Genomic DNA, 19636 nt, shown 5'->3' on the forward strand with positions numbered 1-19636 from the left:
TCTACCTGTAATAACTTTTGTGTGGAGCTGAGAGAGGGGAAATGGTTGTATTGCCATTTATTGTGTGTGAGTGAGTGAGTGAGTGAGAGAAAGAGAGAGAGAGAAGGAAAAATAAAGAACCAGGGTTGTTGTGCACTCTGGCACTGAAGAGGGGGAGTGTTCCAAATAATAATGGATGGGAAAGAAAAGGGTCAAAGAATGGCATGGCACAGATTTGGTGGAGAAGTAACATTGCTTGTGTTCACCATTCCTTCCTTCCTTCCTATGCTGGACTGGTGCATTGCCGTACCGCTTGACCTGTAAAATGAGCTGTCAACTGATCGAAAGGGTTTTATTTATTGGATGGTATTCAGCTAGGTTTTGCTCTGAAATTAATGAATATGACTAATTTCAATGGGTCTACTCAGAGTGAAACTTAGTTGAATACTACCCATTGCTTGACTTTGACCCAATTAATTAAAATTTAATAAGCAAAAGCTACTATCCATTTTTCCAATGAAAAGCCAACCTTTCCCTACTTTCATCCCTATTTCATTAGTAAACCAAAACTACACAAAATGTAAATATTGGTATGCCAAACATATCCTGTGTGGGAACAGCAGCTGGGGGAGAGGGTATTCTGAGTGCAAAAACAGCTGGAGGGTTAAATGTTATGCACCTTTCCCCATCCAATATTACTCAGATCAAATTTGCAACTTTCTATAGATGCTTTTAATTTTAAAAAGAAAATCAGTGCACTGTTACATCTACTGTGCAAATTCAACTTTGGCTTTTACTTCCTAGGAAGCATGTTTAGGATTCCACCTCGGCTGCATTACTTTTCCTTATGTAGTTTTAATCAAGTTACATAGAGCTCACTTGGGCTTACTCCAAATAAGCATGCACAGTATTGTAGTTCAATTCTCTCAATGTTTACTCAGAAATGCTGTTGGGTAATGACTACTAAATTAGTAGGCATATGACTGCATCCCTAATTGCATTATGAATGAATGAAAATACAAACTTTTTTTAAAAAAAATGGCACAAGGTTTGCAGATGGGACTGTGGGAGAGTGACACTGCTTGCTGCCACAAATATCAAACTTATGCCCGTGACATTTGATACAACCAGGTTCTACACTACAATCGCAGCAACAACAGATGTGCTGTTCTCTGGAGGGTGCAGGAAAGAAAACCACTTTATTTATAGTTTGCCATCCATTCTTTCATCCAAACAGAAAGTTGATTTTCCCAGAAAGAAAATATAGCACATGCAGTGTAGGGGGAAGGTATCACCCCTAGAAACAGAAACACATCCTGGAGAGATAATGTTATTGTAATGTTTTATTCTTTTATCTATGTGCTGCCCTGGAAGCTTGGGCAGCCCATAAATTCTCTACAAGAACAACAACAGTGATAAATAGTAGGCATTTTTATCCAATCCAAGGGTGAATACTACACAAAAAACAATTTTCTGGGACCAAAGCAAGCTCCTCATTGGCCAATCTCTTCTCCAGATTAAAATCTTGATGAAGATTAGACAGACACAGATCTCATCACCTGGACAATCGAGCTATCCATCTGCCTAACTCTACTCTTGCCCAACCCATACCAGCAGAATATGGGAGACTTCTTAAATGTGCATTTGGAAGCAACAGAAATCTGCTTGGGAGCCTGGCTCCTCTCCAGCCTCCAAAGGAGCCGAGTGTGAATTCTGTACTTCTTAGTCACAGCAAAGCACTTCATTGTTCCATATCCTCCCTCCTCTCTCCCTGGCCTTGCCCGCTAGGTGCGGCTTCAGGAGGGAGAGATTAAGGCAGGAATTTGAAACATATACGCCAGGAGGGGGCCTCCTATGCCCAGCCAGGAAAATAATGAGGCTCTTCACTCTACAGAAGCATCTGAAATCTGTGTTCCGCTCTCAGTGAGGGTGTGGTTGGACAGCTAAAATTCCAAACTGGAACAAGCCTACAACTGGGATCAGGCAGATGATAAATTTATTTCCTAGTAGCAAATGTAGCCGTAGGTCAGGAAACGCTCCAGTTTACCAAGATGACCTGCCCAGAAACAGCATATATGAGGTTGCTCATTCTTTTCGCCAAATGGAATGTGGGATGTCCATCCAGCACACAGTTGCCAGCTTTGTTGCACCTGACGTGGGCTCTATATGCCTCTATATGCACAGCAGGCTTGAGGTTCAACAGGACCCTCCTTTTCCCATTGCTAGACCTCAAGGCTAAAAAGAGCCCTATCTGGGTGAATTTCTGCTTGATATGCATCTGTCAAAAGTCACAGTGGTGTCACGCCCCTGAAGAACAGCCCACTCATTTACCTGTATGGGGTCAGCCTCAGTATGGGCCCTGCTTTCAGGGAATGCAAATGCTAACACAAGGATTCCTAGTCGTTGAGTGTGAAAACAGCAGGCCACACCTACAGTTAATACACCCTTGTATTTAAACACTTGCTGGCTGCTAGCGATAAGTGACAAGGAGCTGCATGCAGACAAAGGCATGGAATTTGATGAAGCGCAATGAGTGGGCTGGCTGAGGCAGAACGGCACACCCTTTCCCTCCTCTGGGCTCAGCACAGAAACCAAGTAGGCTGGCAAAGGGGAGATGCCCTCCTTTTCCATACACCCCATAAAAATGCAGTGGACAGCTGCAGGAGGGGCAGAGCTCTTTTCAGCTTCCTCTGTGTGTCCCCAGCAGGCTAGTAAGGGGTTTTTAAAATAAATAAAAACAGGCTAGTAACTTTTTGTGGGTTTGTTTACAAAGCTGATTTAATAATAGGAGTTCGTTAAAATGATGCAAGAGATCTAGGGCCCCCCAAACTTTTCTTCAGACAAGAAGCTGGGCCTATTTTGAGCTTTGAACTGAACATTCTTTTTAAAAAAGACAAACAAAAGCAAAACCGTACAGTAGCTGACTTCTGCACAGCAAAGATAAAAGGTACAATGCAGAATATTCTCCTGCATAAGCCCGGGAGCTTCACAAGAGCTTGCTCAGGAGAACTTCCTGCTGGATTACTATTATGGTTCCATTCACTGTTATTGTGCAAGGCAACCTAAGCTATAGGAGACAGGCCTCTGCTCTTAGGAGCCAGCAGTTTAAATTTTGACAGCTGGACGGCTCAGCTTTGCAGTCCAAAATTTCTGGTGGGCACCACGGTAGGGAAGGCTGATGCACACACACATAGCAGGTTCCAGATAAAGTTTGTTAGCTTAGTTCCCACTGAAATCAATCTGTCCCAATGATTTCAATAGGAACTAACAGTCCAACTCCAACCCATAGTATTTCAAATATGGTATTCTTAGGGAACCAGAATAGTTCTGGAGTGGGACTACCCATCAGTGGATTAGAAAAAAGAAAAAAGAAACCTTTTAGAGATGTCTCTCAAAGCTGAGTTAAAGAGGAGCATTAGTTTCATTCAAACCTTTTGCTCAAGTACAAATGATGCCAAATATACATTATTATTTCATACTCAGGACCCAAAACAATCCCTGAAGAATGCACTTTAGATTTTCAGAAGACCCATGATTTGTCCAGTTTTAATTTTGCTACCTCTTGAATTTGATGCTGTCCAAAAACTTAGAGGAGCTGGTTTCCATTTACGTGACCCTTTGGCACACACATTGCTTTGGGCAGGACTCTGCCAAGATGTGCCACCTTGCCAGGGCAAGCTAGTTTGCATGACAGTGAGGCAAATTCGAAAATGTCACTTGCCAGCTAACATACAGCAGGTAGACCCTGTTGCCAGGCTCAAAGCACACATGAAGCAAGGTGGCACCAACACTCGGACCCCTTCCCATGCACTGACTTCAGGGAAATGTCTACTTGGAGTGTCCAGAGCTTGTGGCCATTCTCAAACTGCTTGTACCTGTTAGTTCATCTTCTGCCAGCTTCCTAAGATTGCAGTAGCCAAACCAAGCAGTTAAGCAGATGGTGATGTTCAGGAACATGTTAGGGGGGAAAGGAGAAAAGAAGCTCTAGGGCAGTGTTTCCCAACCACTGTTCCGCGGCACACTAGTGTGCCGCGAGTTGTTGCCTGGTGTGCCGCGAGATGTTGCCTGGAGGGAGGCGGGCGAGTCGGGCGGCGAGAGGCGGGGCGGCGGCGGCGAGGAGAGGCCGCCCAGCGCGGGGCTCTCGCCGTCTGCCTGCCTGGCTGCCTGCGAGCTCGGCGGGCAGCGCCTCCGTCCGCAGCGCCCGCCCCTGCCAAAGCTCACCCAGCCAAGCCGCGCTCTCCTTCCTGCCTCGCTTTGCTGCCTCCTCCCCGCCCACCCCCAAAGCTTGGAGGTTCCCCGGCAAGGGGGAGGGAAACAAATTGAAACTTACACTTTTGTGCGTCCCTCCCGGCGTGACGCTGCGCGCTGACGTCACGGGGCTGTAATGGTGGTGTGCCTCGAGATTTTTTTCATCAAACAAGTGTGCCTTTGCCCAAAAAAGGTTGGGAAACACTGCTCTAGGGGACCTGAGAGGGTGTTTCTGGAGGACAAGAAGATATAATATACCCTTGTGTTCAGCTCAGTGGGATGAAAAGCACAACAATTCCTCAAAGGAGTGGTGCCAGTCAGGTGGCGTGGAGAGAAAGGAATCTCCACCCTGGGTTTTAGACCACACAGAATTATTTCTCAGGAGCATCTACATTTGTAGCCAACTATAGGCTATGCATGCAAGAAAAAGCACATATTCATTTGAGGAAAGAGGGTGTGTCCGGCTTTTGTTGATTGAAACCTAGTTCTTTAGTTGCATTGTTTTGATCGTTATCATGTCTACAGTGAATATGAGGAATAAAAATCATCATAAAAAGGGGGAGCAATGCAATCTTGATTGTATCCATGAGCAGCCCTTTGGATCTTACTCTGAATTCCTCACGCCCGAAATCTGCTCCCACTGAGCTTCAAAATGGCTGCAGACTCCCTCCCACTTTCACGGAAAGAAAAGCTAAAGCAACGAGAGAAGCTGTACCTTGTTCAAGACTATCATACAGTGCTCAAAAATAATAAATAATAATTTCATATTTATACTGCTTTATAGTAAGAAAAATTGGGGGGGGGGTGTACCAGAGGGATCTTTTGTGAGAGCCCTATAATTGTTAAGAGAAGGCTACGGGAAGCCATGATTTGACTAAAGTTGGTGGGGGCCAAGGGTGGGGCTTGTGGCCCTCCTCTCTTCCCCCCTTTCTCCCAATAAGCTGCATTACAAACTAAACAGTGCATAGCACCCAAGAGCTCTGAGTATCCTGCTCTGCTTTTCTCCTTCCCTTCCGGAGGCGGCTAGGCAAACACAGCAAAAAGGCACACAACGGTTAAAGCAGAAGCCTCCCGCCCTGCCCTCTGGTCTACCAAGAAGCTAAAATGAACCAGGACACCTCTGCAAGCAGAAGGAGCAGGGCCCTGGGTCTCAATGAGGCCAGCAGCCGTTACGCAGAGGCCTGGTCAGCTGCTTTCAGAGTTTCAGGAGAAGGGGCTCAGTATGATCCGTGGATGGCTTTGCCTCTATTGGGCCAGAGTGGCTGCCTCCCTTCTCATCCTGCGCTGGTTGGGGCCAGGGCCCATTCTCAGAAGGCAAAGTCTCTTCCGAAGGCTCAGAAGGCTCACTGTCTTCCAAAAAGGGCATGCTCTCCGGTGAAAGGCCAAAGGGCATGCTCTCCGGCGATGGTCCATGGATGCTCTTGGGCTAAGATGAGGAAAAGGAATGATCAGTGGGCACCATCGAGGGATCCAAAGGCTTCTTGGTAAGCACAGCCACAGCCGCCAGGCGCAGGCCAAGTCAATATCACGGCAGCAGGGATGTTGCGCAAGCAAAGGCGCCCATAGCAGCCGGGCAAAGAATTCCCTCATCCCCCAAAAAAGTAACAGGCCCCTGCTCTCACACACCTACGTTAATAGGCATTTTCAGCCCACAAAGAAATGAAAGCTTCCTTTCTTGTCTCGCTGTGGACCGTTCTTACTCAGCACAGGTGACTTGCTATTCCAGGTCTGAACAACTTGTGATTCACCCAAGGTAACCACAAACCCACCACCAATGAGTTATGGCCTGTCGGATGCTTAAGAACCCCACCCTGATTTTTGCAGGCTGCAAAAACAAGAGGCATCCCTTCCTGTGATTTGATATTTTTCAGAATTTCCTATGTTCTGCTATTAAGTGCCTTCCTCCCTCATTACTGAAGTATATGCTAGCCTTTTTCTCATTTCATCTGACCACATTTGTGCCTGCTTTTATCTGTCAGATACTGAAGGTTGTTTGGAGGGGCAGGGAGTGTCTTGGGGATAAAAAGGAAAGAGGTTGTGCTGCAACCCTAAAAACTTGCAACTGAAAAATAACTTTTATTTCCTTCTGAAAATTAATGCACTTTCTGCTTCAAATGCCTATGTCATCTTTCAATGCAAACAGGTCAATTGACTGATTCCGGAGTTCCTTTCTCCTTCTCCCTGAAGCTATCCATAACTCTCAAGACAGCCTGCAGAAGGTGGAGTAAGACACACACGCCCCAACCTAAGCCATATCTGCCTCAAGGTGCAGACTAAACATCCTGTGGCATTCTGTTCTAAATGTTTAATCTGCTTTTCCTTCCCCTGACATGATACAAAATCAACAAAAGCCTCCTGCTCTGGTCTTTGTTCTGTTTTGCAGGCATTGTCAGGTTTGGAATTTACTCCAGGAGCCTGAAAAAGAACCACAGGTAGGCTTGGTTCCCTTTTGTAACAAATGCACCTAGAATAAAACTTTTCAGGGAAGTCTGTTTTTATGCAAAAGTACTTTTTGGACTGCCCATTTCCTCCGGTAACAAATGTCTTCCCCAAATGGCTTTTCTTCACTTGTTCTTTTCTCTACTTTTGGTGCATTTTGCTTTCCCATTTCTCCATCTCACATAAATCATGGCGCTAAACCCATGGGTAAAGCCTCAGTGTGATGAATTCTCACTGTCCCAAACTGTATTGTAGCCGGAGAGCACAGTGAAGAGCGTGTGCATGTGCGTGCTCTCTCTTGCTCCTCTTTCTCTTGTTATAACCTGTCAGTTGATGTCAAACAATAGGTGCCTGCTTAATGGATAGTGCAGCTGCTCTTTGTCTAAAGTCATGTCACACCCAATTCTAAAATTGTGGTGGGGCTGACAATCAGTTTTGCATGGCAGTGGTTGCAAAAGGCATGGCAAAGTAAAATAACTTTTTGATTTGGTGAAAGAGCTGTTTTCAGGAACACAGGGAATTGCCTTAGCAACTCTCCAGGGATGGAGACAGGAATCTTTCCCAGCTCTGCTTGCATATGCTGGGCACTGAACATGCAAAATACACTATCACTGTGCTGTGCTCTTTCCTCCAGGGTTTAGGGGTGCTAAACTTCTATTGCTTTGGAATTAGCACCAATTGCCTGTGCCTATGCAAAGCCTACTCAGCTTGTACATTTGTTGAAAGAGAAAAAGTGTACGAAGCTACCGTATGGTCCCAGTGCTCTGGACTCCAAAGGAAACTGGTTCAGTAAAACATGGCTATGGAACCTATAGCCCTCAAGATTCGACAGTGGAATTTGCTGCCAAGGAGTGTGGTGGAGTCTCCTTCTTTGGAGGTCTTTAAGCAGAGGCTTGACAACCATATGTCAGGAGTGCTCTGATGGTGTTTCCTGCTTGGCAGGGGGTTGGATTCGATGGCCCTTGTGGTCTCTTCCAACTCTATGATTCTATCATTCTAAGATGTTGCTAGACTCCAGGTCCCATCAGCCTCAGGCGCCATGGACAGTTGTCAGGGATTATGGGAGATGTTGTCAAACAACATTTGGAGGGCCACAGTGCCCCCATCCTTCATGTAAAGGCTTTCTTGACTTGCCTTGTTCTCAAGGGCGGGCTGCTGAATTTGAAACTCGATAAACAATGCTGATTGAGAGGATAGAAATAAAATGGCTCCATAAATATTTCATTGAGAATGATAGCAAGCCCTTTTGATGTCTAAAGTTTGGCAAAAGATACAACTTTGTTCATGGCTGGAATGAGATGTAATTACTTCCAATTGAAAAGTGTGCTGCATTTATTTCTGTGGGCCCACAAGTACTATTATTGTTGTAGCTGTCGTTACAACGTAGGTACCACTATGGCACCATGCCCCACTTTTATCCTCTTCCCAACTTTATCTTATCTTGAATACCAATGGGAAATGTTGCTTCCTTCCATCAAGCTGCCTTGTTCTGAGCCAATTTATTGCTGCACCGCACAATCTGTTTCGACAATGCAAACAGCATTCCAACAAGGCCATGTTTCCAGCCTCAGTTGCTTTAAAATAAACAGCAAGAGCAGCAACATGTTAATAATAAATCCTTCAGATTCTGCATTCTATGTGGGCAGAGAAACAATGCTATGCATCTAGATACAGAGCTTTTTCTTCATTTAGAAATTTGAAAAAGTAATCTTTTTTTGCCAGCAGCCAAAGATTATCATGAGATACTGCTGTTTAAATGGTGCCGATGGGAACCATGAAGCTGAATTCTCTGGGTGTCACTGGGGAACTGCAGCTTCGAGGCCATGAGTGAGTCCGAAAATAGATAGAACAATCCCACAGCTGGCTCCCAGGAGAGGGCTCAGCCATGGCCTTATAGGGCCTTCTGCGGCTCTAACTGGGATGGATTTTTACGACCGAAGGACAAAAACTCATTCGTCAAAAGCACGTTGCAGCATCCAGGAGTTGCAGTTGTTCTTCTGACAAAGAGAGGCTGCTGTGTTACAGTAAACTCCAAAGTGAGGAGGGGAGAACAGGTGGGGTGAGGTAGCCTTTGACACTGTAAACCATATGCCTGAGTGTGTGAGCATGGGTGCACATGTATATCACAGAGTCCATATGCAGGTTGGGCCAAATCATGGATTCTCTCTGCAGTTTTGCTCCTGTTGCATATAGGACAAATGAAGAACCATCTTCTTCTCTTGTGGAATTGGTGTGGAAGTAAATATATCAGAACAGATGAAGGGCTTGCATACAGGAGTAAAGAATGACTGTCATCAAGGTTGTGTGTATGAATTCAATACACGGTGTAGATAAGAGAACCCTGAAAATCTCCAAGAATTTTGTCTACCTTGTGGTTCTGCTAGAAAGTTTGAAGAGGTGCCGGCAGCCCGACAGTAGTTCACAGCCAAAGGGAGACTTGGGGTGCAGCTTCTGATGATCAAGGATGGGTTTTCAGCAGCCCATATTGTTCTCTCTTCCTCTTGATTCATGGCAATCGTCTTGCAGAGAAAGTCATTCCCTCACCCACCTACACTTTTGTGTTTACACCAAAGAAAGCTTCTTTGGCATTCTTGCCAAAGTCATAGGAATGTTTGTTAAGTACAACTGTCAGATTACATGTGGCCGGAACAAATAGGACATGTAGACAGAGATCTAGAAAGACAAACTCTTTCTCCTATTTGCCTTAAGCTCCCACCACTGCCTTTAAAAAGTGAGAAGGGGGTCAGCCCCTCTGTTTTACTGTAAGCCAAGGATGCTACCACCACCATCACACACAGAGGGAGGAGAAGCAAGGAATAACGGAAAGATGTAGAAAAATAATTCTGTCTCATTGGCATCTAAACAGCACTACCAAAGACAGGAGTCAATGACTGTGAATGATCTGGAATTCCAAATGACCCAGGCAGGAAAACAAGCAGCATTTCCAAGGAGTCAGCACAAGAGGTGCTTATAACACCACCTACTCATTCCAGATTGAATAAATCCAGAACAAATGCCACACCCTGATTCTATTTTCACAAAGGAGCAATTCACACATTGCATTTTGGAGTATTATCTACAATGTTTTAAGTGTGCACCCTTCAAATTGTAAAGATTCTGCAGACGTATTGTACCAAAATCATGAATGCCAAACCTGTGTTCAGTGATAAACCAGGGTTTGCTATTGGGTAATTGCAGAGGTGGGGGAAACACTTTCAGCATGAGGTCCACACTCCCTTCTGAACAAGGGCCAGATGGCAATGGTGGGTGGGATCAGAAGCAAAAGTGGCAGAAGAACAAATTTACATTTCACCTTCGTATGCTAGGCTGGTTTCTACATACCATCACACAATCTTCTCTATCCTCCATCCAGGCCAGCAAGAGGCATTATCAGAGTTGAAGGGCATGTTACAGCCAGGCAAAAATATTTGGGGTGCAAAACAGAGCCAGTGAGGGCTGTGGCCTAAGGAGAATTCGAAGACTCAGCCAGCTCTTGACTCTCAGGCATGTGTGTGTAATGCATTAAAATGCCCAAATGCAGACAGCAGTTATTTCAAAGTTTTTAAAGAAGGGCTCCTCAGGACTGTCTACTGTGCTCTAGGTATTGCCTAACATGCTTCAGACTCTTATTTTTTTAACAGAATCATTGTCAGTTGCAGTGTGAGTTGTGTAGGCAAGGTCAGGTGGCCTGGGCCTTAGAGACAACCAAAGTGATGGTGACAGAACACAGTAGAAGTAGAGGGCAGACCTTGGCACTCCTACCTGCCAGTCCTCACTCCCTGTACTCAAGTAGCCTTAGCAAACATCAGGCCATACTCAAGGCCGCATGAGCTTGGTGCATGTTGATTTGCTAATTCTGATGAGGGCATGAAGCAACAACGAAAGTGTGTCCTGCAGTGTTCACAGTCACACCCGTGCAAGCAGCTGCTTTAATAAGTTCTGAGGAAATCATCCGCCTCTGATGTGGTTGATAGTAATAATTCACCCAGATCATGGCACCAAACTTGCTCTGCCACCCCACTCCCCAGTATTCATATAGTGCCCCACCTCCACCCCACTAAGTCATCCTAGATGGGATTCTCTGAAAGCTCGAATCAAAAGCATAGATTGAAGGCTGCAAACTCTGCTGCCTAGAGAGTTTTCAGAGTGTTAGTCCTATAGCTGCAGGACAGGGAATGTTAGTATTTTAGCAGCGCAACCCAATTCTCGCCCCAGATGGCAAGCTCTGTTCAGCGTGCAAGACAAGAGTAATTCTGAAACAAAACAAACAGTGCCAGAAGCATCCACAGCAACAGTACAGGCTGACCTCAGTGAGAAAAAATCCCCCTTTGAAAGCAAATCTATTTTCTCCCATTGTTTGAAAAGTTGTTGAAACAGGGCAAGGTTCTGGTATATACACCACCAGCTTTTCCTAGGCCCCCTACAGTCCATTGTGATTAATCACTGTGTTATGGGGCTACGTGTGAGGGAAGCGCTTGCTCTCTATTTGCTTCAAAGGGCAGCATTTAATCATTGTTCCTGCAGCCCTTTATGGCGTACAGAAGTCCTTCGTGATTCTAATTTCATTTTCGCACCACCACAACCCCGTGCCATCACTACATTTCCTTCATTATTATTGTAGGCCTGCAGGGTTGGCCATCATTATTCCCATTTCAAAGATAAGTTAACAAAGGATGTTTACGTGAGACTATATGCATGTGACTCTTAAGGGCAATGCTGGGATATGAACTCCAGACTCACAATATTTCAGCCAACGGTTCAGCCGCTGGAAAATGCCAACACTCCACAATGGGCAACTATGAGGTGGCTACTCCTACTAAAGCCAACATGGTGGGGCACTGGCTAGAGTGTGATATCTGGAAATGGAAATCCTGGATTCAGGTCCTTAGGTCAGTCATGAAGCTCTCTGAGTGGCTGCAGCAAGTCACCATCCCTCACGCTGCAATCCTATACAAGCTGTCCTCAGAGTAAGCCCTGTGGAACTCAATGAGACATCAGAATATGCCAGCAGGTTTCCACTGCGAGCCTCTCTTATATCACAAGATTGTTGTGAGGTTAACATGCTGCTCTGAACCCATTGTAGGAAAAGTGAGATATAAAATCTAATACATATCAAATAGAAATAGTAGGCAGCATTGCAACTGCATATAAGGAATGCTGCTTTGTGGAGGTACAAGGAAAGGCACTAATGGCTTCCATCTGCATGGCTTATGGCTTTCCAGTGGTTCTATCCTTATCCTGCCTCCCATTGTCCCCAAAAACAAGAAAATCCCTGTTGTCTCCAACCATGAGGTAGAAATGAGAAAATAACATGATCATCATAAAAAATGAAGATACTATTTGGTCTAGTGGTGTGATACCAGGATCACTGAATAATCACTTCAGTAAGTGTGGATTTTGGGATTTTTCTTATGGGCCAACATGGGTAGGACCCCTTATATTTTATTTATCTTTTTTGTGATTCAAGACATGTCAGCTTACTGGGATGTCCTTGAATATCTTGAATGGCCAAAGGAAAAATGGCAAGGTGGGTGGAAACCCATTATCTGCATGGCCTGAGAAATTTACTTCCTGTATATCTGATCAATATCTGGTATTCACTGAGAAAATAACATTATAATGTCAATGCTAAACCAATTCTATGCAGGCTTAGTCAGAAACAACTGCCACTGAGTTTAAGGTAATTCACTTCAAGTTCCAGGTAAGGACACATAGGGCTGCAGCCTTAGTATATATATAGTATATATAGCACTTTTGATGGGAGTTCTCTATTGCACACAGGGCTCTCTGAGAAATTCTTAAGAACCATCCTGTACTACAAGTTAATATTATTATTCCCATATGACAGAGGCAGGTCTGAAGGTTTGTTACCTGTGCATTGTCACCTAGTTCCCCCAGGGATGAGCTGCAATTTGAACTAGCTCCTGGCTCATTCCCTTAACCACTATACTGCACCACAGTAACCCGACATCTAACAGAACCACACCCATGTTCCCTATTGAGTTCATTCTAGGGGAACCAGACCCTGAAGGTGCTTTACGGAGTCCAAAGTTTACTATCCCTGCACCTTCACAACTTGGAACCCCAGGCTCCACTGTTCAAGAACCTATTCAAGATCAGGTTGCTGATCTGGTTTCCACAAAAACCCAAGAGCATTTTGCCACCACCTCATAACTGTTTAGACTCCAGTGAAAAGGGAGAGGAAATATCTCAACCAAAATAGTATCTGTGTTCATATTTGTAAAATGCCCTGAAAAATAAAACAGCACAGACAGATTTTCCTTTCTATTCCCTCCTCCATTGGCTGCTGCATGTTCCATTTCTCTCTCCTCACTCCTGCACAATTTTCCTACTGGTGGGGCCTGAAATTCCCTCAACATAATCTACAAGGCTTCCGATAAAGTGTATTTATAAATCTGGTTTGGTGGTGTTCATAACCCTTATATACTGGAGTATTCCCGCCTTTGAGGCATGGTATAATTGAGAATGCTCAAGCCGTGAATCAGAGGGCTATATCCGTCAGCTACTTGCCAGATTCCTCAACCAGACATAACTAGATCCCCTTTCATGTTGCGATAGTAAGAAACGCAGATACATTTTTGTAGGTTTTCTGTCCTAAGCCGTGTGTCTCTCTCTGTGTGTGTTTGTCCTTACAGGACAGGGCAACCTATCTCATAATGTCCCACTTCTCCTCCAACACAGGTATTAAAGGCCAGACCGCCACAGAATAGGAAGCATGGTTCAGAGCTGCCTATTTTGAACTGTTTGATATTAGGAGGTCTGTAAGGCTAGCCAGCAAACGTGTTAGAAAGAGGACTGCAAACAGGAGAACAAAGCAACCTCTCACTGAAGTGGTGAAAAAGCTCCAGGGCCTGAAAGGTCAGGGCCAAAAGAATCTGTAACCCACACTGCATCAGATTTAGTTTTGCAGGGAAAGTAGAAAGCACAGACCCAAGGGACAGAGAGCTCTGACTTAGCACCAAACCTGCAGAGTCGGAGTGTGCTCCCTGCAATGCTACTTCTCTAACAGACAACTGTGAAAATGTGCAGAATGCTTTCCCAAATGATTGCCCCAATAAGCACATTTTACAAACCGAAAAAGGGATTTCCAGGCTTTGTAGCTTTAAGGACACTGGATGGCTTTCTACTGCCACGAGACAACAGGTTATCCCCCCCCCCCAGCTCCCTCTACGATTCTTTGGCAAATTCCTGCAAAGTTTGCACTGGTGTAGCATTTAAGGCGAACTCTGGAATCTTTGCAAAAAAATTGGGCAATACATTTGTTCTCTTTAGGATTCCAGTGGTGACACAAGTCCTGAATTTCCTATATATGGCGAGCTGTAGCATGGGAATTTCGGGAAGCCCCATATAGAAGGCAAGAGGCGCCCTCATGCTGGACGGTGTTATGCACCAACCGAAAAAGACACAAGCAGGAGAGATCAAAAGGTGCCTTACCTGGTAGATCATGACTTTAAAGTTCCTGCGCTTCAGCAGCTCTGCCTCATTAGATTCCAGCTTCTTGATTTGGCCAGCTTGCTTCTCCAGGTTCTGCCGAACAGTTTTGACGTTGACACTGACCTTGCGGACCTTCTCCAACATCTTGTTGACCGTATTACTGGTGGTGGAGTGGGCCTTCGTGAGCTTAGCGAGCTCCCCTTGGATGCTGGACACCACCCCATCCATCTCCTGCTGCCTTTCCTCCAGCTGACTCTGGGTCAGCTGAATCTGATCAACAGCTCCGATGATCTTGTCCAGAAGGGTAAGAACCATAACACCATTGATCTGGTCAGATTTGATGGGTTCTTCGGTCTCACCTGCTGGCTCCTCCGAGGCCTCAGAGACTGTTGGCTGCTCGACGATCTGGAGGGTGGTGTCTGCCATGGTTGCTCAGGAGTCCTGACTAGCAGAGCCTGGAGAGGTTTGACACTGCAGGGACAAGAGAGAGAGAGAAAGAGAGAAGGCAAGGCTGAATCTGAGATCTCTCAGATCTGGGAGGCGAGCCAGAAGCCAAGAGCGCAGTGTGTGGATGTGTGCTTCAATTGAAATGGCACAACCCTTGCAAAGCTGTCCGGAGAAACTGTCCTGCAAAATTTTCCAAGCTTCCAGGCCATTGGCTGACTCCACCTCAACTGGAGGAAAGGAGCCTCTTGCCAAATGCCTGGCAGACCCACCCCTTTTTTCTGAAATGATTAAAATAGTTGGAGAGGAGGCAACAGCTTTAGCATGCGAGCACAGGCAGGGTTCGCTCGCTCGCTCACTCACTCACAGAGGAATGCAGCGCTCCAAACTTCAACAGCCTCTGATTTTAATAGACAGGACGAAGGCAGGGATTCCTAGCAAGATTTCTAGGGAATCCAGGGCGGTGGCGGCAGGGGACAAAACAAAACAAGCTCTGTGCAAAGCTGCTGATGAGAAACCGACAGCCCTGAACAGAACTGCAAATGTTTAAGTGTGGCTGGGACAAACCCAAAGGGATCCCTGTCTTCAGCCAGACCTGCACAAAGTTGAGCATTTCCTTTTAAAGTCACAGAGTGCCAGTTTAGGGCACGTGTGGCTTGGATCACTCACCAAGCGCAACTGGCTGTGTTAGTGAGCACATTTATACTGCAGAGATGTGATCGTAAGAGCAGGCACATTCAGCTCAGATGCACTTCAGAAACCCAATCTGAATTAAAAGGAGAGTTATTTGATAATATAATGCGGAGGGAGTAGGCAAGGGAAGATCATGAGAACACTATCTGCTGCAGGTGGCAACCATGCCCATAAGCAGGGGTCAGCAAACTTTTTCAGCAGGGGGCCGGTCCACTCTCCCTCAGACCTTGTGGGGGGCTGGACTATATTTTTTTTTGGGGGGTGGGAATGAACAAATTCCTATGCCCCACAAATAACCCAGAGATGCATTTTAAATAAAAGCACACATTCTACTCATGTAAAAACAGCCGATTCCCAGACCGCCCGTGGGCCAGATTTAGAAGGCGATTGGGCCGGTTCTGGCCCCCGGGCCTTAGTTTGCCTACCCATGCCCATAAGCAACAGTTGCCATATTATGCAGTGTGAAAAATCAAATCCTGATTGTGAATCTGATGCATCTGAGGATGATTCTGGCTGTTTTCTGGTGCAGTCAATGAAGGCGACAGGCCCTGTTTTTATTTTAAAATGTAGATTATTATGTATTAATTACATTCATAAACCACCTTTGTTCCATAAAGTTTGAGACAGTTTGCCTTTTGGCAAAAGCCTCCAAAGGGGCATAAAATAAAATAATAAAAATATATCAGCAAAGTATTATTATTTTTAAGGAACAGCAGTAGGCACATGCGATAGGCTTGACGAAAGGGCGACATCTTCCTGGCATCAGCTTCTAATTTTGCCTTTCTGTGGTATAACCAAAGGGAAGAAAATACCAATGTCTGTTCCAAATAACCAAGAAAGGGGTAGGCCCTTTCATGGGGAAAGACCTATCTTCTAGCATATACAGTAATAGTCTCCCAGTGTGAAGCAAAATAACAATATTAGCTGTTTTGCAAGAGCTGGTGGCAGTGCAGTGCCACAGCATAGGGCTTGGATGTAGGGAATCCAAAGTTCACATCCTTAGTCAGCTGCTATGAAGCTTGCTGGGTTCCCTTATGTAAACTGCTATGTGCACAGTCAGTGTAGCACAGGACAGCATAAGTACAATATAGCAAGCACCTACCCACTGCACATCTGGCTCCAGGTCCGCATCCCAGCTCCACAATGGATATCAGAGAGAATGAACTGCTGCTGTCAACAAACCCTAGCATGGGTCAGTCCTCTGGCCACCACAATGGTGAGAACAACCCTACTGGGGAATATTTCAACACAGCCTCATTTGATTTTAAATCTGGACAAAACACCCCAGGCACCATGTTCAAAGCAAAGAACTTCAGAATCAATGTTTCTGCTGCACATCTCAGCAGAATGATGCACCTCACCTATGGCTGGCATCTGACCAAAGACCCACACACACATTGGAATGGTAACTAAAGTCAGAGGAAGTTATGCTATTTGCAGAAATTACTGCCTCTAGGTCCTTGAAGTTTTACAGAACTCCATGCCAACTCCCCACTCCCCCACAGAAAATGTAACTACTGTACAAGTCGTAACTGCTGAATACTTGTGACCTTTTCTTTATAAATATTCCAGCATGTAGGACTGAGTAGCTCCAAGTATGCACTCTTCTCCTGCACCCTCTCACAAGGAAAAAATACTTTCCAAAACATAACTAAGACGGAAGAGCTTCTGATCACATATAGAGTGCTTTTCCTTTGTGCATCCTATGCAGGCATGGGCAAACTCCGGCCCTCCAGATTTTTGGGACTACAATTCCCACCATCCCTAGCTAACAGGACCAGTGGTCAGGGATGATGGGAATTGTAGTCCCAAACATCTGGAGGGCCGGAGTTTGCCTATGCCTGATCCAATGCCTCCTGAATTATCTAGTGCCCTGCAATCTGGTGCCCTCCATGGGGATGGCAATGATGAGGCCCGAGGGAGTCATATGATGTGCAGTCATTTGACAGGAGAGAAATTTGAGCTTTCATTTGGGCTTGCTGGTTTGCTTACATGGCATCTGGCTTTTTCAAAAAGAAATGGAATAAATTTGGTGCTCTCAAGTATTGAGATTTCTGAGATCGACTACAGTTCCAATTATATATATGCTACAGATGTTGCGTCTACAGAATCTATGTACTCTAGACATAATCCATAATAAATTTCCAACAACTCTTACGTTTACCAGGCAGTGTACGAGCTGCTGTACTGAGAATGGAGGCAGGCCTGGCATTCATTCCTTATTGGCTGCAATTACAGAAATTGCCAGATAATTACCCCCTCCCTCAAATTCTCAGTGGAACGTTTACTTGCTTGAAGTTGACATAAACAGCTTTCATATGCTGCAGTTGTCAGCATTTCAAGAAATAGATCGAACTCCAACAGCATTAATTTTGGAGTACGATTGTCTCCTGAGGTGTAGAAAACTGTGGACTAAAGTGCTAAGAAAATAAAATCCTTCTGTTAAATGCTCCTGTTTAAAACTGAGAACCATTCAAACTATTTGCTTTGCCAAATGGTATTATCTGCTTGCATAAAATCATTCAGTAAAAGTAGTTTCATGTATTAATACTGGGCAGTTTTCTATTCTCATGCAATTGTGTTTTCAAGCAGTGGGACATCTTGATAGAAGATTCTCAAGCCTTAATCAATCAGCAGTTATGTGTACATGGCCTAACTACAGTTTAGGTGAACACTGTTCCATATATCCTTTGTGAACAGAGAATACTGCCTAATATGGAGTAAGTTTATTGATCCATCTAGCTCAATATTGTTTGCACTGAAACAATAACCCTACCTGAAAATGCCAGGGACCGACTCTAGAACCTTCTGAATGTGAAACATGGGCTCTACCCCTGAATTATGATCCTTCCACATTTTTATCCATTACTGGATAAAATCATACAGGTAGATTATTAAAAAGTACACCTAGATTAACAGAAGCTTTAATAAAGTTGCTTTTGCTATCAGAACTAGACAAATACGTTACCTATAAATTGGCATTATTTGAGTAGCCAGGCCTCGAGATGTGGAGACCCAGAAACAATGGAACAAACCCTCCACCACCACATTTTTTCCAGACTGTCACATCTCTTGCGATACCAATGCGAGCAAGGTCACTGAATATAAGCTGATCATTTTGCTGCTCTTTGGCAAATCTGTTCATATTTCTAACAATGATGCCTTGTTTTCTTGAACCGTAAAATAATGCATGAATATCTTTAGGAAGGTTATTTATATATCTCTGTTGCTGGTTGTCTAATTCAGGCTTTGCTTTTTAATGACCTATGGTTGTATACAAATAAAGATTGCCTGACTGGCATGACATTGGAGACAAACAGAAAAGCATGCACACAAACACACCAACATTTTGCAAGGTGCATTTGGCAAAACTTCCTGGATTATTCTTATTCAGGGGTGGAGATGTAGGGAGCAGCATAGTCTGCATGCCTTTGTTTTTTCCATCACAATGCTTTCATCAAGCATGCAGAGGAATACATTAGAAATTCAGTCGCTATCCTCGTGTACCCAGATAACTCAGCAGCATTCTCCAACCTCCTGACCACAGCTCACGGGTACTTCAGTTGCATTTGCAAGCAGGCAGTCTCAAATTCAGTCCTTGGAAACGCCCATTAAAACCTGGCTGAGCCAGGAGAGCTGCTTCCATACCAAAGAGCATTCTAAACTACACAGGAGATTTGCTGGCAGTCAATTGACCAGCATCCCCCACCCTCAAGTGAACAATTTCATTTTTATCACATTATCCCACACATCGTTCATAAGGTGGAAACAATGGCCCCTCCTGTTTGGGTTGTTTTTTTTTTTTGCCCTATGTTGAAAATAGCAGACCATTTTATAGAAAAATATTTCCCAAGGCACGCCTGAGCAGAGGAAAAACAAATGTTTCCAGTGTTTGAGGGTGATGAGTCAGTTTTGCATGAAAAGTCTCTATTTCAAGCAGGAGCAAAGCAAGGGCATTTGCCCATATTACTCATATGACATCTGCTTCAGAGATGCTCCAAAACGGTTAGAGTTTTGTGCTGTTTTGGACGTGAGCCACTATATGTATGGACTTTAAAATGTTTGTCAAAGTACAGAATGTTTACAAAAAGCTCTAGAAGTCTCACTGCTGATTAGAAGGCTGCAGTATTTTTACAAAAACACACACACCACAAAACACTGTTGGATGAGAACTTTAGATGTTTATGCCTTAATCTGCAAGCATTACAAAAAAAAACAAAAAACCTTCCCTCTCCAAAGGTTATAGTGTACTAAGTATACAACTAGGTCTGGAGAGAATTGGGTTTAAAGTCTGCTAAACCCCAAAGCTCATTGAGTAATCTTGACTTCGTAATACTTTCAACCTAACCTATTTCACAGGTTTGGGGAGAAACACACA

The 19636-nt window shown here is 44.6% G+C and overlaps 1 protein-coding gene across 1 annotated transcript in view; it reads right to left on the reverse strand.

The window, feature by feature from the left end:
* The window catches only part of CAVIN1 (caveolae associated protein 1), a 28285-nt gene extending 13451 nt beyond the window's left edge, over positions 1-14834 (reverse strand). Inside the window, exon 1 of the mRNA XM_081168981.1 lies at positions 14122-14834. Within this exon, the coding sequence (XP_081025107.1) occupies positions 14122-14547 (426 nt within the window). The 5' untranslated portion in view covers positions 14548-14834. The remainder of the gene's footprint in view (positions 1-14121) is intronic.
* Between the last annotated feature and the right edge of the window lie 4802 nt (positions 14835-19636).

This window comes from Podarcis bocagei (genome assembly GCF_964188305.1).
Source record: "Podarcis bocagei genome assembly, chromosome: 13".
Taxonomy (NCBI): domain Eukaryota; kingdom Metazoa; phylum Chordata; class Lepidosauria; order Squamata; family Lacertidae; genus Podarcis; species Podarcis bocagei.